Source organism: Xyrauchen texanus, chromosome 16, assembly GCF_025860055.1.
Source record: "Xyrauchen texanus isolate HMW12.3.18 chromosome 16, RBS_HiC_50CHRs, whole genome shotgun sequence".
NCBI classification, from domain to species: Eukaryota; Metazoa; Chordata; class Actinopteri; order Cypriniformes; family Catostomidae; genus Xyrauchen; species Xyrauchen texanus.
In genome coordinates this window covers 29686176-29706802 of record NC_068291.1, presented here as the reverse complement: position 1 = coordinate 29706802, position 20627 = coordinate 29686176, and the positions used below count along the sequence as shown (strand labels likewise).

Genomic DNA, 20627 nt, shown 5'->3' with positions numbered 1-20627 from the left:
GAAAGTCATACACATCTGGGATGGCATGGTGACGATGAGAGAACTGATGAGAGAATTGTTATTTTTGGGTTAACTATCCTTTTAAAGACTGGTGTCTTTAACTCTTGTAAATGAAGTAAAAACACCCAGCATTTGTGCATATGTGTGCACTGTGCCCTTGTTTTTCTGTAATGTTGCAGCAGGGGGGTCTGTCTCACTTTCTCTGTTTAACAAATGAATTGTGAATTCTCCGACTCACCTGCCTGAAGTTGTGACATGACATCCTGAAAAAGACGTAGAGAAAGTGGAAGGCTTTCTATGTTTATTTACATATGAATAATTGAAAATGAGTTTGCATGAGTTTTTTTTAGTAACCAATTAACATGTTGATATATTTAGGTCTGTTGACTTGCTCCTCTAAATGTCATGTTTTAGAGTATTGTAGGGAACTGAGATTATTTTCACAGTTTAAAAAATCAACAGAAACCTGCAATGATTTGTTAACACAGTAAAAAAACATCTTTTAAACATTGGCCTTTAAAAAAAAAATCCTACTCTAATATGAAAGAGCATAGTTGGATTTAAATATGGACTACAATTAAATAATAGTTTGCTGTGAATGGACATATTTGTGGTTGAGTAACTGCTGCCTTTGCCCAACATTAAGTATTTTTGACCTTCATTTTTGTAAGATGAACAGCAGGGCAAACAGACAGCTGAACAAGAGATGCACAGACTAACAGAGGAATGCATGTCACATTCCACTTCCTCGTGCATAAGTGTGAGAAAGTGAGAGAGAGAGCGAGAGAGAGACAGGGAGCTGTGCATAGAAACAGGCTAAAAGAAGGCACATTCCTGTCTTTGTTTTTCATTGTCTATGGCGTATACTCTCACACACTCTAGTTATATCACACACATGGAATGGTGTTTTTGAAGAATGCCTTTCGACACCTTCAGAAGCAAAAAAGCCCCTGTAATAAATTCTTCGGTCACACTTTATATTAGGTGGCTTTAACTACTATGTACTAAAATGTAATACATACAAGACTATGTATGTATTGTGTAACTACATGTTGTTCTGCAAAATTCCCACATTTATTGCTACTGAGGATGAGGTAAGGGAAGGAGTAAGGGTAGGATTAGGGGTTAGAGTTAGGTTTTGGGGTAAAGGTTGGGTTAGGAGTAAAGTTAACAGTGTAACTACAAATGTAATTAAATGCAAGTACTTTAAACATAATTACAATTTAAGTACATAGTAGTTATAATATAAAGTGGGTCCAATTCTTCTGTTTTTAATTGTAATCTGATAATGTTACAGTCCTAGTTATACATATAATCATATAGTTGATGTTGATTGAATTTTAAGGGCAACAGTTGATAAATTCTCAATCTTGATCATTTGTATAAATGAAACATTTAAAGAATTTGACATAATCTGATTGCCCTCATAAGAATCAAATCCAGGAGGCAACTATTACCCCTGACCCTAAAAGTAAATACATAGTACACTACCAGTGAAATGTTTAGACACATTTATACCCAAATGCTTAAAATAAGTTGTAAACATAAGTTGTGCCATATTAATTTATTTCCAAGACTAAAATTTTTATTTATGCATTCATGATTTCTTTTTCAATGGATGAGTGAAACGGCAGATGGTGATTGAAATACAGCCAAACGAGTACGTAGAATACAACTCCTTCAATACTGTTTAAAGAGCATTCCTTATGAATCTAGTCGAGAGAATGACCAGACATATGCATTTTTTAGCAAAATATGAACAAATGTTGACAGATTATAGTTCAAGAAAAGAGAAAAGGCTGCATTTTTTCATATTTTAATGTTCAGTATTTAAATAATAATTGACATCATGAAAAGCATAAGTACGCTTTTCATGTACAGTGCAACCATTTACAAGGGGAACAAATAGCAGGCAGTGGGACATATAAAAAACAATAAATTACTCCGAGCAGCATCTTCTATTAGGAAAAAGACAAGCATTGACATAAAATCTTTTGCTTATACGTTCAAATATACATAAGTGCTTCAACATACAAAAATACATTGTATTTATAATCAGAGCTCAAAGACACTTTATAGTTGATTTGCATGTTTTCTTAGCAGGGAGGAAATTGGATTTTGGAAAGCAGCCAGTGGCCTTTGTCCTAAACAACAACATCAAGAATTAATCTGCTAAACTGAAAGAGAGTGCAGATGCTGGGATTCTTAAGATTCAGTACACAAAATCATGTTGGTAAAGCAGTAGCTGATCAGACATGAAGTTTTAGCTCAAATCTGTCATAAGACACATCTGGATGATTATATTTCCATTTCTAGATCATACAAAACACAGAAAAGCCTTGCTTTCAAGACATCCCATCTCACTTGGCTTACTACATTGCATTGACTTTCTCAAATTAGTGAATCTCATTGTTAATGTTGGTCTTTATTCCTCTTGAATGGAAGTGTAAAACATTGAACAAACCCTCATTTCACCAGTTTTCACCCCCTGACATGATCCTCAGCAAACTGACTGATTCTTGATCTGGTTCTACAGTATACGGAGTACCATCAAATAAGGTTTTAGTGGAATATAAGTGGATTGGTACAGTAATAAACATGAATTCCTTAAAAAATAAAATGTCTGGGAATGTTAATAAAAACCAGTTCGGCAACTCTTTTAGTTTGGCTTCAACTTATTGTTGTAATTATGAGTTTAAATGTAGTATTCCTATCATAGGCTACTACACATACATTTAAGAGTAACATTGTCATGTAAACACATTTATAAGTTATCAACTTTCCAAACTATCTAATCCTCAAATAATAAAACACCCTGTACTAAAATATACTAAAACACAACTTGATTGAATTACAGACTATCTTGAAACATGACCATAACTTGACTATGTATGCTGTTTAATGGAGCAGCACATTGAGAAATATCATAGTTGTACTTTTCTTCCAGTTTGTGGAACTAACCAAATGTATTACTGGCATTTATCCTGCACAGATGTTTACCTGAAACGTTCAGAAGCTTGTATACTTTCATTATTTTCCCCCGTAAATGAAAGACTGTATGCGTTTCAGACTCTATAACTGTGATTCACCAAACACTGTTGCATCAATACATAAAACTGTAGTCTTTTTTGCAAACATACAGTCAAAATACACAGTAAAAGTAACATTATCAAAATTAAGTCTGTGTCTTGTTTTCAGAATTTAAACGTCTGGTGACATGTTTTGATTGGAATATCTTAATGAATTTGCAGTATAAGATTACCACAAGAAATTATATCGGTTCATCCCTAATTTATTAAAAAAAGGGGTTACAGTGAGGCACTTGCAATGGAAGTGAATGAGGCCAGACCATAAACATTAAAATACAAGGGTTTACATGATTTTATTGGGATAAAATCGCTTACTAACCTTCAGGGTAAACCATGTAAGCGATTTTATCACACTAAAGTAATAGAGGTTTTATCAAGCTAAAATCATGTTAACATGCATGTTTACATTTTGTGGTTCTACATTTGAAAAAGTGTATATTAATGTTGATGGACAGGCCCTATACAAATTCATTTTAAGTGCCTTACTGTAACAAGTTGAAACAATTTTCTGTGGACATTATACTACAAATGCTTCCAATTGTACTGAATCTGGAACCTTCCTTTAAATATGTCTTCATTAAATAGGCAAACCACAGAATGTTTACAGGCAACAGAATGTGAGCCAAAGCTAATCCAAGAGAAATGCAGCTGGCACACCTCAATCATTTTCCATTCATAAAGCAAAAATTATATTTCTCGGTGAAGTACTGCTCTAAGCGTATCAGGCATCACTTATTGTAATATCCTTTCTAACATTATCTAGTTTGGGTGAATGTAAGATTTGGTCTTAATTCGGTGTGAAGGATAAATGCTTACCCAGAGTGCCTTTCACTGCTGTTGTTTTTTTTGGGACATCTAGCCAAGGGCATAGATTTGGCTTGAACATTGGGGGGGTTGCAGCATGAAGTATTTACATGCTTCCATTGATCATGGTATAAATATTGGGGGTTGTACTTCCTTGTTTTGATTATCGGAATCTATGCCCCTGCCTATAGCCCTCTTATTCAATTACAACTGAATGCGATCCATCAATACTTCAGACCAGAGCCAAAAACACCATTGGAGAAAAATGAGAGTGTGAGATGGAAAGAGGCATGGAAAGAGAGTGAACGTGTGTGAGAGAGAATGATGACATGAAAAATCATTACTGAATTTATGAAGGACAATGTGGGTGGTGAGAGCAAGGGAGAAAAGTATATAAGGGAAAGAGAGAGAGATAGAATGGAAAAAATACAACAAGGCATTTGGATTTGCCTCTAGTGCAAACTCTGGATAAAAACACCTAATAAAACAATCATCTAATATCACTGAAATCCTCTTACCTTCTAGTGAGTGTAACTTAGACTTCTACATCCTAAATATTTCTCCACCTCTCCTCACTCTTCCCTTTCTACTGTCACTTGGATGGGGCGTATCTTTTGAGATAAATTTTAGCTTACTGTCTTTGCTCGATTGGTATCAGATAATCCCAACGGACCACCTTAAACTAAGGCGTCGTCATAGAGACAACATTCAGAGAAAGCTTTGGTGGAACATAATCATCAAACTTGATACAGTGCCAGTGGGTGGAGCCACAACTGCCAATCAGGTGCATGAAGGAGGGAGGATAAGAGGAGTAGAGGCTGAAGCAGTGCACATGAATAGGAGAGCAGTCTTGTCAGTCATAGGGCTTTGTGTTGTTGTCTTTCAACAGAGGCACAATCATTCAGTTATTTAGTGTCTGACTCTTGACATCAGTCTGCATAAGATTGGAGACATTTCCAGAAAGCTGTTAGTGCCATTTAACCAAAGTCGATCCTTGGACGGTACTCCAGAACCATAGGATAGGCCTGGGGTAAAAACAAAAAAAATTATAATAATATTTTTTAATATACTTCACATTTTCTGGTTTTAGCACCATATCTCTATATACTGTAGAACGCAACAGTACATGAAAACATTTTCAGCCATCTTGGTTCCAGAAGTATTTTTCCCATACATTTTTTCCATAGGGATTTCATTAAAAGGTTCTAAGCCATGAAAAAGACCAAGGTGCTCCAAGGTGAATTACAAGATGACAAGCTTTGATTTGAAGCAAAAAAGTATTTGAAAATCTTACAAAAAGATTTTGGGTTAAAAATGATTTAAAATAACAAATTAGCATTGGCAAGTACATAAACAATCAGTGTTCAAAACAATGTCCTTACATTACCCCGATTCACTACGGTAAGTCTATAAAAATTATTTGTATTTTAAGCTGCCAGGTTGGATTTGGTGCTAAATTTGTCATATTTGGCTTATGCCATTCAACCATGTTTCATTATGTCATGTCCTTTAACACAGGAAAGAAGTACCACCTGTCATGTGTTCCGGCTGGAGAAACTACATACAGTTCAGTCAGTCACTCATGCATTTAAAAAATGCATAAATGCAGTCTGGATAGATGTTTGTCTATTATCCCTTTGGCGAAGTTGTGTCCCTGCTACAATCCTTGGATATGTTTTCTGGTAGGGTTGGTGAAGCTTATATTGGTTGTCATGCTTTTATGACTCGAACATTACTTGTGTCATTAACCGATTGCGATGTATGTACATTGTCTGGTGAAGTTCATTGTCAGGTGTGTGACATGTTTAATAATATGTATAACTTCTGACAATTACTTCTTGTAATTTTTATATTACCTAGCATATTATTTTAATGTTTAATTAAGAATATTTTATCCCATCTTTATTGAATCCTCATTTTATCTTTTTAGTTTACAGTGTTATTGTGTGCATTGTAAAGACATAATGTTGTAGTATTACAGTTCACTTGCATTATCAACTGAGGCTGTACAATATAATATAAAAATAAAAAGTCTTCCATTGAACTTGTATCAGCCATATCATGAGTTTCACCTCTTAAATTGATAAGTGTAGTACAAAACAAACATTAATAGCAGATAAAACACTCGAATAATCATATTAAAATATACTGGTCGCTGGTGATGAATGAGGTGATTGAGTCCCCTGTTCTCTATGTAAAAGCACTTTAAGTGTAGTGTCAGAAAAGCGCTATAAGTGAAAAATGTATTCCAAATACGTAAATATGAAAGTTGTTTATCTTCATCAAAACAAGCAATATTTCAGTTTTAAATGTTGAATTGTATACAATAATATCAACATGAAAATAGCACGTTATGACTCCAGCTATGAATATCTCCCAGTCATGATCTCACACAGGCGATATCCAGTTAAGCTCAAATCATGAGATTCATTCGCCAAAAGAGCAGTTCGAAACATGACTCGTGTAGTGTTCATCAAGTTTCAACCACAGATGTCGCTAGAGGGCACAAAGCTATGTACTGTAGTGCATAGACTCTCAGATTGGTGGATTTCTCTTTTCATGATTCACAGGTAGTGTAGCTCTTCACCAGGAATAATGCTATTAAACAAAACCAATTTTTTTTTTTAATGAAGATGAAATAACATGGACTAATGGCTTCAACACAAGTATAACGCATCGTTTAACAACCTCAGAGCTCACGGTAGGCGAGTTATTTATAAAAATACATTTGTCTATGGAGAAAATTACTGGGATTTCAGAACCAGAATGTTGCACTCTATTACACAGCTCTCTGGTACTTGATTCTGATTGGACAATCACTACATTCGGTGGTCAAATATTTCTGTAAAACTGTATATTTGACCACTGTCTCTGGCAACCAATCTCTTACGCTGTGCTAGTGTAATATCTCTTTTATTTCTCAGTGGTCTATTAATAGTCACAAAATAAAATCATTTTAACTCAAATCAATATTTCATGTCAGTTGTCAATATTGCACCCTTGTGCAAATAGAAGTATGTGCTATTTACACTCCAGTGCAAATAGTGGCAAATATTATTTGTTATGTCTCCATCCTCTGATTGGCATCGCCAGTAGGTGGGTGTGTCTTTAAGACCAAGCCTATAGAGTCTATAGGGGAGCCAATAAAATCTGTAAAATCTTGAATTGCATAAGGCGCACCCTTGCATCTCTAGATGCAGCCCTGTTGTTTTTTAGAATCCTAGCCCACACTCCCTCCTCCAATACCAAGTTTAAATCTTTCTTCCATAATCTCTTGAGGGAAGTTGAAGCTCCGTCCCCCAGACTCTGAATTAGCCGGGAGTAATACACTGATGCCTCATGATAAAGCGATTACTGCTTTTCCAAAAGCAGTAATCGCTACTCCCAGAATATTTGCACCAGATGTAAATGCCTATAAAACTGACCTGCAGAAAGGAGACTTATTAATACATAATTTAGGGTTCAGCCATAAGCTCAAAATTTATATAAATGTCCGAATTAAACACTCTGGACACTTTTGTCCATACCGAGGGCAAAATGCGAAATAATGGGGTGTAACTTCTCAGATTAGTTTGATAGCAAGGATTTGCAATGGCGAAATAGGGGCAAGAACTTCCTGTTCAATACAAAACCAGGAAGGGTCTCTTTCAGGTGGAAGCAACCAATGAGCCAAATGTCTGAGACAGAATGCATAAAAATAAAACAAAATCTTGGGAAGGCCAAACCCACCTTTATCAATCGGCCTATGCAGTTTACTGAAATGTAATATGGGATGTTTACCATTCCAAATGAAGGACTTCGCTATGTTATCAAATTGCTTGAAATAAGAGAGGGGGACATCTACAGGGAGAGATTGTAGCAGGTAGATTAATTTTGGAATACAATTCATTTTAACGTCATTAACCTTCCCAATCATAGATAAATGTTATGAAGCCCGCCTGCCCGAAAACCTTTTTTATTAAAGAGTTAAAAACTAAATCACACATACTTGCTGGAAATAAAATACCCAAGTACTTAATGGCCTGTTTGGGCCACTGGAAGGCGCCCGGCTGAAAAGCCGTTATCGGGCAGTACGCTGTCAGAGCAAAGCTTCGGATTTAGACCACTTAAATCTTTATCCTTAGAACTTAGAAAAGGATTGAATAATTCTGTTGAGGCAAGGCATAGATCTAGTAGGGTCAGAGACGAATAATAAAATATCATCTGCGTAAAGCAGAAGTTTATGTGCCACACCTCCTGCCATCACCCCTGGAAAATCATCCTCCTTTCTTATCCAACTGCTAATGGTTACAGTGCAAAACAGAACAATAATGGGGAGAGAGGGCAACCCTGCAGGGTGCCCCCATCCAGAGTAATATAATCTGAAATTAATCAGTTTGTTTGTACTGCCGCTACTGGGTGTCTATAATGTAACTTAATGCATTCAATAAAAGTATTCCCAAACCCGTACATTTCCAAAATCTTAAAAAGATAACCCCATTCTACCAAATCAAAATATTGAGTGTCAAGTGAGATGGCAGCGACCAGAGATTTATCATTCCCTACTGACCACATGATATTGATAAAACGCCTAATGTTATCAGAAGAGCTGGGGCCCCGAATGAACCCCACCTGTATGTTTAAGAGATGTCATAACTTTACTTAATCGGTTAGCCAATTTTTTGACAAAACATCTAGCTGGATCAGTGTTATTGGACAGTAACCTTTACACTCGCTTAGATCTTGGTCCTTTTTAAGAATCAGACTGATCCAGGCTTATGTCATGGTTGGCAGAAGCTTTAAATTCTTTAATGATTCCATAATATCTTCTAACAAAAGTGGTGACCGTTCTGTAGCATAAGATCTAAAAGATTCAGCTGCAAAGCCAACTGGCCCCAGAGCCTTGCCTGTAGGCAGGGCCATAATTATGTCGTCAAGCTCCTCCAAGTTTATCTCAGAATCAAGAGTGTTTTTTGCTCAGTCGTGAATTTAGGGAGTTCTAATGATTCCACAAAGTTTCTATTAACGTCATCAGTAGATGAAGAACTATAAAGATCAAGATAGAACTCTTTAAAGGTATTATTGATATCAATGGCTGAGGTAAAAAATTTCACCACAAGCAGATTTCACTGAGGCAATGGTAGAAAAAGACTCTCTCTGTTTTATATATCTAGCCAAAACCCTCCCTGCTTTGTCCCCCGACTCAAAGCATGACTGTCTTGCCCTAAATAACTAAAACTCCACCTTCCATGACAAAATAGTATTATATCTGTATTTCAATCGGGTCAATTCTCTGAGGCCATCAGACGACATGCGGCGCTTCAGTTCTGTCTCTGTAATTTTAATATTCTCTTCCCACTCCACGAGTTCTCGTGCTTTGGATTTTTTTGATGAATGAGGCATATTGTATGATCCAACCCCTAAGAACCGCCTTAAGTGCCTCCCAAGCCACACCCACAGATGATGCTGAGGACCAGTTGGTCTCCATATAAACAATGATTTCAGCCTTTAACATTTGTTGGAAATCAGGATTTTGCTAAATCATTTTTTACATTTAAAGAGCCAACTATATGATCTTTATCCGTCTGTGGCAACACCTCTAAATTCACCAGGGTGTGATCTGAGACTAAGATGTTTCCAATTGAGCACTCAATAACAGAATAATAGAGGGACTTAGATATAAAAAAATTAATCTATTCTAGAATAAATCTGGACTGATGAAAAAAATTTATAGTCCCTACCAGATGGGTTTAAAATTCTCCAAATTTCTGTAAGACCAAGATTTTTACACATCCTATGAAGTGTCAATTTTGCTCTAGGGTTCTTGCACACTTTTGCTTCACTATGATCAAGGACTGAGTCCATCAAAAAATGCAAGACTCCTCCCAATATCATGACAGGTGCCAGCGGCTTGCAACCTCCCTTCAAGATCTATAAAAAAAAAGCCCTGATCATCAGCATTAGGTGCGTAAATAATAGCCAAAAAACAACTTTTGTCCCTGAATTTCTGCTAAAACAATAATGCTCTTCCATAATTTATTTTAATCTGTTTAAGACATTTGAATTGTAGATGTTTACTTATCAATGTATTGACACCCCTGCTCTTACTTGAAGAAACACTATATCATATTTCTTACGATTAAGAAAGGAAATAGCCTTCCTTCTTTTTATGGGTTACCCCAATCCATTTACAGTCTACATGGAGAGAGACTATCCACTCATATTAACATTTGACCTATTAGAAAAAATAGATTGTGTATCAAAAATAAAATCATAAAGACCACATTCCAACATTAGTTCCAAAGTCAAACCCCAAACTTCCCCAGAACCAAACAAACAGAAAAAAGAAAAACGTACGCATTAACCCTGCGCACGACAGCGCCAACTGGTGTCCATCTCTCTAAACTCAAACAGTCCATGTACACCTATGAGAAACCCCGTGACAACTTTGCCATTAGATTGTTTCTAAACAAATTTTGTAAAACAGAATTACAAAACAGAAAATAATCTATATAAGATAAAGCAGGATAAACTCAAAGAACATGTAGATTCATTCACAAAACTGTCTTGAAGGTGGGTTCCTCCACAAAATAAACTCCAGCCTCTAGCGGAACCAGCACACAAAAAAAAGAAATACATTCAGTTTCTCTGACAGTCAAGCGAATGTTCAGTGAGCCGGCTGTTCATGAGTGAAGCAGATGACTCAATCCTTCCAATGTCCTGCAAAAAATACTCCACGAAACAAACTCCAGCCAATAGGAGGCATTAACACAAAGAATGAGCAGATTCATCCACAACTGTCCCGATGGAGTGTTAAAACAAACTCCAGCCGCTAGGCGGAATCAGCTCAAAAAGAAACAAAAAAGGCACTTAGCTTTCTTGGATGGTCAAGTGTATGATCATTGAAACAGCTCACTTGGGGGCAATGTGAAAATCACCAAATGGTTTACTCAACCCATTGTCTCTATGAAAGACAATGCCTTTTTTGGCCAGAAACATCAGTGCAAAAGCGATCTTCTGTTGATGTAAGAGTTTCTTGCATTCCTTGAATCTATCACATTTCTCTTTTGTCAAATTAGCAAAGTCTGGGGAAAGAAAATGCTGTGGTTTTTCCAAGAAAGCTTTCCTTTGATACTCGCCTCGCGTAACACAAGATCTCAATCAGATCTCAGGAATTTGGCAAGAATTGATTGGGGCCTGTCTCCCTCTTCCGATCTCCGAGCCGGGACTCTGTGAGCTCGCTTGATTTCCAGCTTATAGTCTGTAATGTCAAGCAGACTCGGGAAGAGCTCATCAAGGAACTTCACCATATCTCGACCTTCTTCATGCTCAGGAATTCAAACAATTAAGACGTTGTTTCGCCAGCTACGATTCTCAAGAGCTTCCAATTTTTCCAAAATGTATTCCAAATCTGTCTAGGTTGCTATCGGATTAGCAGCTAATTCCCTCTCCAATGACTCCAGATAATCGATCCGTCCCTCGACGTCCAACAATCTTGTAACCAACTCAGAGAATTTCCTCTCTATTGCAGTAATCGATCAACGTATTACAGCCAGATCCTCCAAGTCTGCAACGACTTTCATCAGCATTGCCGACACATTCATCAATTCACGCTGGATTTCTTTCCGTTCTCCATCCGAATTGAGTCCGGGGCTTTCAGTCTGTATGATTTTGAATTATTTTACTTATTGTTTTCGTAGAACAGTTAAGAATCAGGGTGTATCGAATCTCAATGGTTTATGACATTGGCCCCTATCTATCATGGCCTCCTAATAATCTCCATCCCTGAATTGGCTACATCACTCTACCATCTCCTCTCCACCAATAGCTGGTGTGTGGTGGGCGTTCTGGCGCACTATGGCTGCCGTCGCATCATCCAGGTGGATACTGCACACTGGTGGTGGTTGAGGAGATTCCCCCTATACTATGTAAAGTGCTTTGAGTTTGAGAAAAGCGCTATATAAATGTAAGTTGTTGTTGTTGTTGTTATGACACAAATAGTAATAAAATTAGCAGTGTGCAGAGCTCGCCACTCACACGTCCGCTCCTCACATGGCATCTGTAAAATGGAGACTTACATTTGGCAGACAATTTTATACAAAATGACTTGGATTCAGGGTACACGTGTGTGTTCCTTGGAAATTGAACCCATTATCTTGCCATTGTTAGCGCCATGCTCTACCAGTTAGTTGCAAGTTAGTTGAAAGAATGCAAACCTAGGTGCATTGCTGTGTCCACTGATTTTGTGGCAACCTCTAGTATGCGTGAGTGTAATTGGATAAATATGACTCACAGATCTGTCAGTAGCTGTGAGCAGTTTTTTTGCTTCTACCCCCACAATCACCACCAACTCAACGACAGCTGTTCACACTTCTCATGTGCACCTACATGCCCAGACTTACACACACACATATTTAGGGTCTATCTAACTTTTCAATACTTGATCTGTCAAACACATACAGACTTACGCTGTCTCCTTGTAGTCTCCAACGAGTGCGATAGATGAATTCCAAGGTGTGGTCTTTGCCCATGATCTCCCCATTACACAGAACATCGAGCTGCAAGAAACACACTCACACATGAAAACACATACAGTATAGCCACAGAGTTCACTGTATGCAAATCATGAGTTTAAACAATTCAAATTATGAGCAAGTTAATAGTACAGAGTGTTTCACATGCAAATATGAAACTGCATGAAGTGTGTTACACGTTTAGTGAAATGTGGCAAAGAACACGAAAGATGCACCAAAAATTAATTTCAATTTAATATACACTGGTGGCCAAAAGTTTAGAATAATGTACAGGTTTTGCTCTAATGGAAGGAAATTGGTACTTTTATTCACCAATGTGACATTCAACTGATCACACTGCATTGTCACGATATTAATGACATGAAAACTTACTATTGCAATTTGAAAATAAATTTCAGAACTTCTTAAACTACCTCAAGAGTTCTCAACAAAACGTCCTCCGCTTGCAGCAATGACAGCTTTGCAAATCCTCGGCATTCTAGCTGTCAGTTTGTCCAGATACTCAGGTGACATTTCATCCCACACTTCCTGTAGCACTTGCCATAGATGTGGTTGTCTTGTTGGGCACTTCTTATGCACCTTACAGTCCAGCTGATCCCACAAAATCTCAATGAGGTTAAGATACAATGTCCAATGTTTCTTTGCCCACTCTAACCTTTTCATTTTGTATTTCTGTTTCAAAAGTGGCTTTTTCTTTGCAATTCTTCCCATAAGGCTGCACTCCTGAGTCTTCTCTTTACTGTTCTACATGAAACTGGTGTTGAGCAGGTAGAACTCAATGAAGCTGTCAGCTGAGGACATGTGAGGCGTCTATTTCTCAAACTAGAGACTCTGATGTACTTATTCTCTTGTTAAGTTGTACAGTTGGCTCAACTCTTTCTGTCTTTGTAAGAGCTAGTTGTCCTTTGTTTTTGAAGACTGTAGTGTACACCTTTGTAGGAAATTTTCTGGTTTTTGGCAATTTCAAGCATTGTATAGCCATCATTCCTCAAAACAATGATTGACTGACGAGTTTCTAGAGAAAGCCATTTCTTTTTTGACATTTTTGACCTAATATTGTCCTTAAGACATGCCAGTCCAAATATTGTAAAAAAAGATGGACAACACAGGCCCCGCCCTCACTCTCGCTGAATCAATCGCAAGCACACGCCCCTGCACTTTTGACTTATGACGGTGTGAAATAATTAATTACAGAAATTTAGATATTAAATTTAAAGCTCCAATCTCCTCAGTCCTCCAAAGATCCCAAAAAAAAGTCTGTTGGTGCTTCAGTGACTACTTCGCTCAGAGAACCTGTCAATTACATCTGTCAATCATGATGTCACAGCACCGTTTTTATAGCATCAAATAACTAACTAAAAACAAACACTTGAAATTACATCAACGTGATAGAAATTTCAGTAAATGGCAGAAACTATCTTCGGAAAAAAGATATGTGAAGTGTAATTTAATTGTTTAGTTGGTCTCACGTCCCGTTGAATAACATGGGGAGGCAGGGTTTATGACCTATACTAGGACCAGTCACCGGGGGGCGATCGAGACGTTTTGGCTTCACTTTTGAGGACTTGTGCAGCACACTTGTGCCAGTCTATTGCATACTGTGGCAACACAAAAACGAACACAAAGATAATGTTAAGCTTCATTTAACAAACCAAATAGCTTTCAACTGTGTTTGATATAATGGCAAGTGATTTTCTAGTACCAAATTAGCAATTTAGTATGATTACTCAAGGATAAGGTGTTGGAGTGATGGCTGCAGGAAATGGGGCCTGTCTAGATTTGATCAAAATTTAATTTTTTCAAATAGTGATGGTGCTGTTTTTTACATCAATAATGTCCTGACTATACTTTGTGATCAGTTGAATGCCACTTTGGTGAATTAAAGTGTCAATTTCCTTCCGAAACAGCAAAACCTGTACATTATTCCAAACTATTGGCTGCCAGTGTAAAGTTTCATAACTGAAGGGCAAATTCATCAAGAGTTCCTTCATTAATATATTTTCTGTAATATCAAACAAAAAAATCAAACAAACAAACAAACACAAATTCAATTTGATTGTGCTGACTGGTCTGCCCAGTAAAAATACAAAATAAAACCATATTTTACCTCATATGAGCTTGGCAGCTTCAATTTTACACAGAGAAACTTCTTAATAGTTCCCACTGTAACACGAGTGGAGCAACGGATGAATTTCTTCATTAAACCCTGTTGCAGAAAAATGATAGATACAAATTGTAAACATACAAACTAGTGGTGGGTAATATACTGGTTCAATGTGTCAATGGGTACAGATTTTAAAGTATCATTTCTAATATGGTTATGCAAAATGCCACAACTATAAGCCGGGATGTCCGTATTTTGGACAAAATGAAGAAATCCCAACAGGACGGATATTGTATTATAATTAAGCGGTGAAACTACAGAAGAAATGGAGTCTCATTTTTGGCTTGGATTTTAAAAAAATGACAACAAAACTAAACTGATAAAATATTAAATAACATGATTTCATTGAAATTGACATGACAATTGACTACTTTCATAAAATTTGAATATTGTGATATATACATATACGTATAAATATAAATATTGTTTTAAATGCCAAACATTTAAAGAAAACCACACTAGTAAATTTTTGTTTATATCACCCATGCCTAATAAAAACACATACACCTAAAATGTACATTGAATTATACAGAATACAGACCAGATCTTTAACTATGCTGTCTCTAGGCACCTTTACTATGCTTTCTCCTGATTGGCCATTGTTTCGTAGACAGTCCAGACAAATAGCAATCTGAGGATCACTCCTGTGGTAGTCTCCACCCCTTCCATCATCTTCCTCGTCATCACTCAGATGAGCTTTCTTAGCCCTGGGGCCATCTGGAATAGAGACAAAGGAACTATAACTGTTTACCTTAAGTAAATTGGAAATGACGAAACAAAATTATCCTGTGCACATGTATGTATGTGCGATTCTGTGTGCATGGATGCATATGTATGAGAATGTTTGATTATATTTGTGAATGTATGCAATGCAGTAAAATTAATTAGTTTAATTATTACCTTCATTTGTTTTTGTCTTATTTTTATTCCAAAAATCCCTTTCCTGTTGTTCCTCCTCTAGTAAAGACACACAATAATTTTAACAAACAGTTTACCGATTTATAAACTCTTATAAACTCCAAAACACAACCACAGCACATCCAATACAGCTCTGACATGCATTATAGAGGACAGTGTGTGTGTTTGTGTGTATCTCACTCTCTCTAAGTCCAGGCACTAGCTTAAAGATGATCTCCTCCAGGGTCTTATCTATCCTGCAGAAAGAGAAGCAAAGAAACCATTTAAAACATAAAGTGTGTGTATTTAATCTGTGTAAGTGTGAGTGAGTATAGGTACCTCAGCATCTCTAAAGGATTTGTTTCATGGACCTGTATCCCACACTCCGGACACTCATTACTCTCCTCGAAGTGCTGAACAATACAACTTTTACAAACTGCATGAAGAGAGCAGAATACGAGGAGGAAAGAAATAGTAACAAATTAGATATGTGCTCAAAATATTTTAAAAACCACACAACATTTAAATGGTGGTTCAAATTTGACACAGTTCAGGGAGGTTAAAAGTCATTCAAATCAAATATCACTTAAGAGAGTCACTTGATTGAGTGCCACTTTTAAAGTGTAAAGGTCTCTGGAATCTGGACACACACTTACAATGGTGTTTTAACGGCTATTGACTCCTCTAAGAGACCTCTGTCACACTCCTCACAGACAAACACCCAGACAGCAGCTCCGTCATTAACTTTGACCTATTATACTCACTTATGCCCTGTACCCACGCTTACGGTTTTGACCACTTAAGTGTAGTGAACGTGGCACTGAGTAAGTCTGCAAGACTGTCTTATGTCTAAAACATACCAAAGCCCAGTGAATTTAAATCATCTTAAATCCACACTAGGCTGAATAATGCTTCTGAACAGTCTTTCAGGCTAAGTGTATCCCAGAGTTCATCACATTCAGGAGCCCACACCCCTCCAACCCAAGCAAAGTAGCATGTTTTCGCAAGATGACATCAAGGAAAGCTTTTCAATGTAAGTTAATTATAATCAGATAGTAAAGGTATCCCAGGTGAAAAAGACGTACAATTAAGTGTATTAAAAATGTACTTAAATATGTTTTAGTACAATACAAATATAATGTAATGCATTTTTAATACACTTAATTGTACGTCTTTTTCACCTGGGATGCAGCATATATTATTGTTGTAGCCCTATATGTGAATATATTCAATATTAAGCGTTAATATTTACCACTGTTTGGGATGATTTAATAGCAGCATCACAATTACTAAATAAGTATTTATGTATATTTAGATGCCTGTTTGTTCTCCTTCTCGCCTAATAATCACCTTATTTTGTTTGTTCTTGCCTAATACTGCTGGTGATTTTGTGTGGTGAACAAATTACAATTTAGTAAGTGTTGTTTACAAATGTAAATTACTGTTTTATAAACTAATACAACTGTTTCTGTCTCATCTGTACATGTGTTTATGTATTTGAAGTATTTTATATATTTCAATGTTTTAATAAAACCACATACTGATACTGATTTTGATAAATTACAAGCCAAAGCATATAATTTAAAGGGTTTGTTTTGAAAGCTATTAATGGATCACGCAGGTTTATAGCATTACGTTTTTGTGCAGTGTATTGAGGAACAAAGTAGAAAGAAATGGCTTATATTTCATATTTAACAGCAATTACTGACAATAAAATTTCACAGTTTAAATGTTTAACCTATTTTACATATTTAATGTGCAAAGTATTGAAAGTAAAAATAAATGTTTTATGATTAATTTCACACAATCTAACACTGTAAAAACATACATACTTTTAATAACACATTACACTAAAAACATCCAATGGTGTGATGATAAATTAAAAGATGGGTTAACTATTTAGTTAGTTATTCTTTTAAGTTGGCTATTTAACAGTTACCACTACTAACAACAACTACAAAAATAGCTGTCGCATCTGGCACCAACATCTTTAAAGGGATAATTTACCCAAAAATGAAAATTCTCTCTTCATTTACTCAATCTCATGCCATTCCAGATGTGTATGACTTACAATTTTCTGCAGAACACAAACAATTTCAGCTCTATATGTCCATACAATATAAATTAATGGTGACCAACACTTCGAATCTCCAAAAATCACATAAAGGCAGCATAAATGTAATCCATATGACTCCAGTGGTTAAATCCATACCTTCAGAAGCAATATGATAAGTGTGGCTGAGAAACAGATCAATATATATGTATTTTTTTACTATAAATCTACACTTAAACTTTCTAAAACTTAAATTGGAGATTTATAGTAAACGATTATTTAAATATTGATCTGTTTCTTACTCAAAGCGATTGCATTGCTTAAGAAGACATATATTAAACCACTGGAGTCTTTTGGCTGCCTTTAAGTGATATTTGGAGCTTCAAAATTCTGGCCACCATTCACTTGCATTAAAAGGACCTACAGAGTTTAAATATTCTTCTAAAAATCTTAGTTTGTGTTCAGCAGAAGAAAGTCATACACATCTGGGATGACATGAAAGTGAGCGCATTTTTGGGTGAACTACTCCTTTAAGTCTACGAGCGTCCCTCGGTACAATCAAAAGTCATATGCACATTCAGACTTCAGGTCTACTTGCACACTGTGGCCAAAAAAAGGAAATATGCCATACAACTAGCCAAGTGGGCAAGTTTTTGGGACAGGACTTTTCTCTATCTGCCAAACATCTGGAGGCTTTCAGGTGGGTAAGACAAAGGTGGAAAGAATTTGGATGTTAAACAGTTAACAGATTTTGATTACAGCAATGGAATATAATGTGGAGTCGGATACAGTAAAAATATGAGACACGTCAGGCACAGATTTAAGGAGAGGAGGGACCAAGATAGTCTGTTGATGTAGTATTATTCTCAGGAAAGAAAAATGGCATAAAGAGGATGAGCTAGTAAGAGAGAAATGGATGACTTACAGGTGTGCAGGCATTCTGTGACAGCAGTGGGCTTGATAAGGTATCCACGGCAAATTGAGCAGGTGATGTATCTGTTGAAATCTTGGACTAGGTGCTTTCGCTGCATTGCCATCTTGACTCAGAGGTCACAGAGGTCAGGAGATCTCACTAGAGTCACAACACTACCTGTGCACAACACAGGGTTGCCACGGTGATTTCCTTATCGCCTCAGTTTTGAGGCTGGTGTAACTCAACTTTGAAGGCATTATTGTTCAGACAGTGACCCTAGTTAAACAAACACACACACACACACACACACACAAATCAATCTATATGTTTGTTTACTTTTAGGACTATGTATAACCAACTTTCAGTGACTTTCGGTCACATTTTACTGTAAAGTAGCAAAAAATTATTACACCACACATTCTGTTTTGAAACCTGTCTAACTCAAACCAGACATAAACTGAACCCCTGTATCATGTATTAGACAGCTGTAGTCTGGGCTCTGTACTCTTTTTGGTCTGAAAGCTTGTTGGGAAAGTCCCTGTCAGGAGAGATGGGGAAAGCTGAGGGTGTGTCATTTCAAGAGTTCTTTTGAGAAGTTTTCAATAGCATGATGATATAAGATTGTATGGTCACAGAATAACCACAAGATGCAGCCAGGATATAGGCACCCTCAGTTATTTATTTTTTTATAATGAAGTGCACGCATAACAAAGTATTCTAGACTATTTAAGAGCATCATTTCATGCTAACTCACCCCACTCCCCTAATAAAACAAAATAATAAAAAAATACTGATCACAGATTATCAAACAATATTTTCAGTGGGTCAGCACTAAATGTTTTAGTTTATCATTTAAGATTGATTAGAAATGCTGCCATCTGCCTTCAAAGAGTTTTACAGTGTACTGTTACAGTGAGGCAGTAACACACCTTTATCGTTCAGTCATTTTCCATGATGACGTAGTCGTGGCGATGCACTGCCTTTTACGTATTACATATCCATAACAAGAAAACAGCAAATCACAAGCTGCTACGCTAATAACAGCAGGCGATGCTTCAGTTATAACTGGTTATAAACAATTACTTTTCCAAAAAAGCTTTTAATGTGTATACAAATCGTGCAGTTTGACACACGCGGGTTACAGTCCCGTTATCTCATCAGCGCGAGCCGCGCGCACGGGCGTCAAGGACTGCGTGACGTAATTAACATGAAAATGATAACACATGGCAAGTTGAGCTCAGCTGCGACGTCGTTTTTACATTGTAGAATAATTTATCTATCCGCACCACAAGAGCAGACTAACGGGAGCCAAGCCTCTGCGATACTGACGCGACACATGACACAATTTCTTCCCTCCTCAAACTTTACACACACAGATACACAAACACTCTTTGCCCCCCAAAGCGATAAGATTCCCACGTTCCCCTGGCATCCGAAATACACTCACCGTTATGAATCCCCTCGCATCGTTCTGTTCTGGGCCGTCAATAGAGACTAAAATTTGGTTTTTGAAAACCCGGACGGAGTCACATCTTTGCAGCCCGGCGATGGATTGAGCGAGTGCAGGCAGTGCGTGGCTGGTAAACTAGCGGCCAACACGGAACTGGCAGCAGCGCGCGCAGAGAGAGGAGCGCTCGCGCAGGGAAGGGGCGGGGGACGGTTGTTTACGCGGTGCTGTAGAACGGAGGGAGCAAACAGTTTTGAACAGTTTCTCAATACCATGATATAATGTCTCTAAACGTTATTGTGCAAAAGTCAGATATGGGATTGAGATAAATTATTAAATACGTTATAACATTTGCGCTGGGTTAATAATTTGGCACCAATTCTTATTTTTAGCTGAGACTGGAAAATATAGGGGAGCGTGCTAGTTCTATTCTCCAGTCAATATTTCTCAGGGTGCTTATTTTTGAAAATCAATTTCTGTATGAGCACATACCTTTAATAGTCTAGTTTATTTATTTATTTTTAATTTCTACTAGTGCAGGAAAAAAATATTTGTATTTAATTTAATGCAGTTATTAGGCACAAAACAATTAATGAACTGGGAAAAATACAAATACAAAAACATACAAATTATCAAAATTGTAGTTAAATTCTTGCCTATAGAAAGCAGGTAAAGTTTGTGGTTAAAATGTATCTTTGTTGAAATGATTTTTTAGGGAATTTCTTCATGCGGTAACATCTAAATTAA

The 20627-nt window shown here is 36.8% G+C and overlaps 1 protein-coding gene across 3 annotated transcripts; it reads right to left on the bottom strand.

The window, feature by feature from the left end:
- Positions 1 to 4038: 4038 nt before the first annotated feature.
- Positions 4039 to 20024, bottom strand: LOC127656908 (polycomb group RING finger protein 5-A-like). Of its 3 annotated transcripts, none has more exons than XM_052145446.1 (9): positions 19881 to 20024; positions 18446 to 18610; positions 15807 to 15903; positions 15669 to 15724; positions 15471 to 15527; positions 15142 to 15287; positions 14514 to 14612; positions 12333 to 12430; positions 4039 to 4918 (listed from the first exon to the last, which is right to left on the bottom strand). In XM_052145446.1, exons 2-9 carry the CDS (start codon positions 18555 to 18557, stop codon positions 4861 to 4863), a joined length of 723 nt encoding a protein of 240 aa, XP_052001406.1. In that variant the 5' UTR covers positions 18558 to 18610; positions 19881 to 20024; the 3' UTR covers positions 4039 to 4860. The 3 variants fall into 3 exon arrangements, with proteins under 3 accessions (XP_052001406.1, XP_052001405.1, XP_052001408.1); XM_052145445.1 differs by having other exon boundaries at positions 18446 to 18709; positions 19881 to 20019; XM_052145448.1 differs by having other exon boundaries at positions 12341 to 12430; positions 18446 to 18709; positions 19881 to 20019.
- Positions 20025 to 20627: the final 603 nt, after the last annotated feature.